The sequence below is a fragment of the Centropristis striata genome, chromosome 18 (assembly GCF_030273125.1).
Source record: "Centropristis striata isolate RG_2023a ecotype Rhode Island chromosome 18, C.striata_1.0, whole genome shotgun sequence".
NCBI classification, from domain to species: domain Eukaryota; kingdom Metazoa; phylum Chordata; class Actinopteri; order Perciformes; family Serranidae; genus Centropristis; species Centropristis striata.
The window spans coordinates 8,669,689-8,675,139 of NC_081534.1; the positions used below are offsets into that span (position 1 = coordinate 8,669,689).

Consider the following 5,451-nt stretch of genomic DNA (forward strand, 5'->3'; position numbering starts at 1 on the left):
ACCCATTGGTTTGTGGACTGCCCGGTGGAAGCCTCGAGTTCAGCATTATACTCGTCGCCATCTTGCGTCGCCATCTTGTTTCCGATACGCGGAGCAGACCATAATTGGACTGTGGCGGAGCACGAGGGATCGTGTTTTCCTGTCAGTGTTTTTATTTATTTTTTATTTTTGTTTTTTTAAAACCTTTATTAAAGCAACATGGTGCAATACAAGTCAATACACCAACAAAACGCCGTCAGGGGGGTTTAACAATTCAGAGGCAACCTTTCATACAAAAAGATTGTAAAGTGTACATAAATTCAAATTCTTTCATGTTGCTAGATTTCTTAATATACTTAATATATTGTTTGGTTTCATTTTCAAAGACAAGAAAGAGAGGTTTTTAAGTTAAGGTTATTAATAAGGTTATTCCAATAGGTTGTTACATATGGAGTTGATACAACTTCTTTCTGAAATAAAGACCGTATATAGATAGATAGATAGATAGATAGATAGATAGATAGATAGATAGATAGATAGATAGATAGATAGATAGACTGTATTTATCCCAAGCTGGGAAATTACAGATATTACGGTTACTATTGCATGTAGAGGTGAAACAAACAAGATCAAAGGGCAATAATGATGTATTTTGGTAATATACTTTTAAATAACATAATTACAACTAGAGGGATTACATTAATGACAATATTAATAGGATTTTGGATTCTATATTTTATGATAAATTCTTGATATGTAAGTAATGGTCTGTTTGAGTTAAATAACTGATGAACTAAGACTATATTGTCAATAAACCAATAGGGGTAAAATAAGGATTTGTTTCTATATATAATGTCTTTATTGTTCCATACGTAGTATCTATGTTTCCGTCAGTGTTGGTGGAAGAAGTAGTGTAAAACATCTCCAGTCATCCTGCAGGAGGCAGCACTGCGTCATATCTCTGAGTCGGATACCGGAAATTCGTCACCAACTGGCGACCGCTGCCATTTTGACGGGACGAGTGGAGAGCAAGCTGGGAAACTGCGTATTTGTTGTTTAGCGGACTTATTTACACAAAACAATTTCACCATGGCTATGCAAGCAGCGAAACGCGCTAATGTAAGTTTGAACGAATCGGTTCGTATATTGTGTGAGGGATATAAAATAACAAGTAACTGTTCTGGTATTATTATATTGGTTTGGCTAGACGCTAGCTTCGACCAGCGTTAGCATATGTTAGCATGCTAACGAATTAAAAACAACCACATTGCCTAAGTAGAAACTTGCCACCTTCTTGCCTTATCACACATCTACTTCTTGAATTGACTTGTTTAAAACCAACTGCCGTCTGACATGTTTGGGAATGAAGCAACACGAACGGTGTTAAAATGTACCAGTGCCTCTAAATCGGCAATGTGCTAACAAGCTATGTGTGGTTATTGGAGGTTCAACACTATAACGTTATCGATACTCTAATCTAATATCAGGGTCACTGATGGTCTCAGTGAAACTAAAAGTATCATTAACATGAGTTTAATTAGTAGTCATTTTACACAGAAACAAGAGAAAGCTTAAAGTGTAGGATTTGTCACACTGCAGATTAACCCATAAGAACCCAGACCTATTTATCCTTGAAAGAAAATGATGGGGGATATACCACAGACCAAGTGGACCACATAGATCACATTTATGATGTGTTTTTTTTTTTTATTCTACCCCTAAATTTTAAAGATCTGTGATGTGACATATACGATACATTGGGCGTTTATGGAATTCATGTTTATATTTCTTCCTTTAAAATAATTAAATTAGACACGTTTTCTACTTACAGAAACACAAATTTGCCTTTTTCTTTGCATCTCCACAACATATAAAATTGTGACAGGATAGGATTATTTTTGTTTATATTTGGTCAAATGTACTTTAAACTGAACAGCAGAGCATATATTAATTTAAAATAATGTAAACCGTGAAAATAATTGAGTGGCCTATTACCATTTTCGTTTTCGATTTTAAGGTTAAAAGCCTGATGTGACATTTTTGTTACTTGTTTTATATTAATTTGTTCAGGAAATATGGTCAAAACAGGTTAAATGCAATACAGGACATTAACAGATTAGAATTGTTAAATGGGTTTAAACTTTAAGCTTTTTGAAATTAGCTACTTTTTCACATTTCTGTTTCCAGTCACACCCACATTTTGGAGAAGTAACTTCTTGTCACAGTCACACAGTCTTGCTAAGGGACTTAATGAGTTATGGTGAAGCATACAGCTGTATATGGGAGATTCTACATAATTTAAAATGTTTGTTACACGCGTGTCATCATGGGTTCTTATGGGTTAAAGGATCTCTGGAGTTGGTGTTTCATTAATACGCTATTTATTTGGTACAAACGCTTTTTTAAATGTACTTGCCTTGATTGTGACGTTTTTGTTTTTAAATGTTTACATAGCATCATTATTTACTGCTCAGTGGTTCAACTAAATCATGTTTTACTCATCTGTTTTTCTTGCTGTGTGTTGCAGATAAGATTACCTCCAGAGGTAAACAGGATCCTGTATGTCAGGAACCTTCCTTACAAGATCACAGCTGAGGAAATGTATGATATCTTTGGAAAATATGGACCAATCCGTCAAATCAGAACGTAAGTGTTTGGACGTATGTTGACATAGACAAAATGTGCCACAAGAAATACTTAACAACAATACGATTTGATTGTTATTAATGCATACACGGCATCAGATCTCGTGCTTTGTAGGAAATTAGTCTAAGAATGTGATAAGTTTAGATCATATAATGATACACACATAACTCCTGTTAATTTCTGAAGCTGTTTTAGTGCTATTCTAAAGCATAACTTAAAGCAAAACTAGTACTATTAATTGTCCTTTTGGAGGTTCACGTTGTTGTATCTGTATTGTTCACATTGTAAATCAGCATTACGTTTGGTTTCATGAAAATGGCAGGCACAATTTGATTCAGACTTTTTTCTTGCACATTTTGATCCTGTTATAAGTCCTTGTGTGTTTTGCTCGTTTCTCAGAGGGAACACACCTGAAACAAGAGGGACAGCATATGTGGTTTACGAAGACATCTTTGACGCCAAGAACGCCTGTGACCATCTGTCAGGTTTCAACGTCTGCAACCGTTACCTGGTGGTCCTCTACTACAATGCAAACAGAGTATGTATGAGCATTGTAGTGTCTATAAGCATTGTCAGGTCAGAGGGCAACTAACTATTATTTGCAGAATCGATAAATTGTTGGGCTAATGTATGTCAGAAGTCAAACACTTCCATTCCAGTTTCCTAAAATGTTTTTAAATGTCTTTTTTATCAAACCAAAACTCAGATATTCAGTTTAATATGATAGGAAACAGACCTGCTTAATAGTTGGTGGTTACTTTTCTATTTTAAGTCAATTAATCATTGCAGCTCTATAGGGCACTCAAGGTTTTGACAAAAAAAATTATAAGGCCTGGTGATCCAGTGTGTCTAATATTAATGTGACACACACTCCTTTAACGCTTACTATACAAGAAGTCACATTTAAAATAGACATAACAAAATGGAATCAAACAAGCAACACCAAGTACTGATTAAAACAATGACACAATTATGCAGCTGCGCATAACAGGAGTGAATCGCATGTTTTCATACTGGGTTGCTCTGGGATTTTCTCCCTGCTCAATCCAGATTTGTATTTAATGTCACTGATCATAGATCACTTGGTTCCATACCAATACCTTTAAACATTTTAAGTAACCATGTTTCTATTGAGAAACATTTGGCCTAGAAATCTTCTGATTTCACAAAATCATTTTTTTACAGCCAAAAAAAGCCAAACACTTTTTTTACATACTCTGGCAGAATATGTCGGATGTGTACCGTTCATTAAAGAAAACACAAGGGATCAGACAAAAAACATTTGGAATAGGATTCAAATGAAACTATAAGCATCCAAGAATAAGCAGCAATAAAGAAAATGCTGATATAATCCCTGTACAAGATTGTAAAAGTTTGCTTACCTTTAGTTCTTAACACGGTGTGTTGCCCCCTTTAGCATCAGGAACAGCTTGCCGTCTTTTGTAGTAGTTGTGCATGAGGCCTGTATTTGCCAGTGGTATAACAGTCAGAAGACTGTGATGAAGCTTCTCTTTTTAATGATTATTTCTTCTTGTTTGTCAACTCTCTGCAGGCTTTCCAGAAGATGGACACAAAGAAGAAAGAGGAACAGCTGAAGCTTCTAAAAGAGAAATACGGCATCAACACAGACCCTCCAAAGTAACGCTCCGGAAACCCACCTCCACCTCCACGCCTTTAACCTCTACGCTCAAAATCTTTCTGTTCTTTGGTTTATACTGGTGATCATTTACTGATATTGTTGTTAAAATATTCTTTTATGAATGATTTGTTGAAATGAGTGCGTTCTTATTTTTATTTTTTATTTTTTTGTCCAACATCAAATATATGTCACACTGGTTAGATTGGCAGTATGCAAGCTAACAACAGTGCAGGGAACTGATTCAAATGCTGTTTCTTAAAATTCTGTTTGATTTTTCAAACTTTGCTTGGTGTCACAATGATTGACAGACACAAATTACGAACTGTTTAACAGGAAACAAGTTGGATCAGAATGTTGGCAGTGACTGGTCACAGTATTCATACTTGGAAATATGTTGAAATCTCCCAGAACATGTGGTATTTCACTCTTTTTTTGATCTTTCCATATTTTTACAGTCTTTTAATTTAAGCTTACCATGGTCATACAGTGTGTGATATGAAGTTGATCAGTACAGACTGTAAACTATATGGTTTCTGTAAAATAAATGTTCCTTTTCTAATAGCTGGTGTCTTAACATACTGTAGGTGTAACAGTGGAAGTGCTGTCCTCTTTGTGAACCCATTCAGATCAATAGACTGTATACAGTTTCCACATTTGTACAGGGGTCGCACGACTTTCAGTTTGCCTGCAGCTCCAAACAGCTTGTGATGATGCCGTCCCTGGAGTTTTAGTGTGAGGACACGAGCCTCTGAGTGAACCCTGTGTGATCAGTTGTTTAGTGCTAAAGGGTCATGGGTAAACACTGCAGCCTCCCTCACTCCTCTCCAATCATACTGATGGAGTAGAGACTGTATTTGAACTTGTTGGAGTCATTGCCAGTGCAAGTCTACCAGATAAACAAACATCAAATGATGTTGCCAGTTAAAAATATGAAACATGAAACTGCACTGTTTATATAGCCGCACTAGTGTTTTAATACCAACTTTGTCTCAACAGTGACATCTGGTGGTTGTACAGGGACATTTTTATTTTAGTAATACATCTTCCAGCAAGCAGTGTAACTGCATACTGGCTATAACTACATGGATGTCTAAACCAGGGGTTGTCAACCTTTACTAACAAAAGAGCCATTGCTGGCAATAAGAAGAGAAAAAATGTCGTAATGGAGCCACAAACCGTATTCTGAG

At 36.0% G+C, this 5,451-nt stretch overlaps 1 protein-coding gene across 1 annotated transcript; it reads left to right on the plus strand.

The window, feature by feature from the left end:
- The first annotated feature begins 974 nt into the window (after nt 1-974).
- sf3b6 (splicing factor 3b, subunit 6) lies at nt 975-4,825 on the plus strand. The gene is made up of 4 exons (XM_059356319.1): nt 975-1,098; nt 2,507-2,625; nt 3,025-3,163; nt 4,178-4,825. Exons 1-4 carry the CDS (start codon nt 1,069-1,071, stop codon nt 4,265-4,267), a joined length of 378 nt encoding a protein of 125 aa, XP_059212302.1. The 5' UTR covers nt 975-1,068; the 3' UTR covers nt 4,268-4,825.
- The last annotated feature ends 626 nt before the right edge of the window (nt 4,826-5,451 follow it).

Bases quoted from the DNA above. Each gene is read 5' to 3' on its own strand.
- sf3b6 (XM_059356319.1), top strand. From the start codon at position 1,069: ATGGCTATGCAAGCAGCGAAACGCGCTAAT. The intron at 1,099-2,506 runs GTAAGTTTGAAC...TGTGTGTTGCAG, and splicing joins AAGCAGCGAAACGCGCTAAT to ATAAGATTACCTCCAGAGGT. The intron at 2,626-3,024 runs GTAAGTGTTTGG...CTCGTTTCTCAG, and splicing joins CCAATCCGTCAAATCAGAAC to AGGGAACACACCTGAAACAA.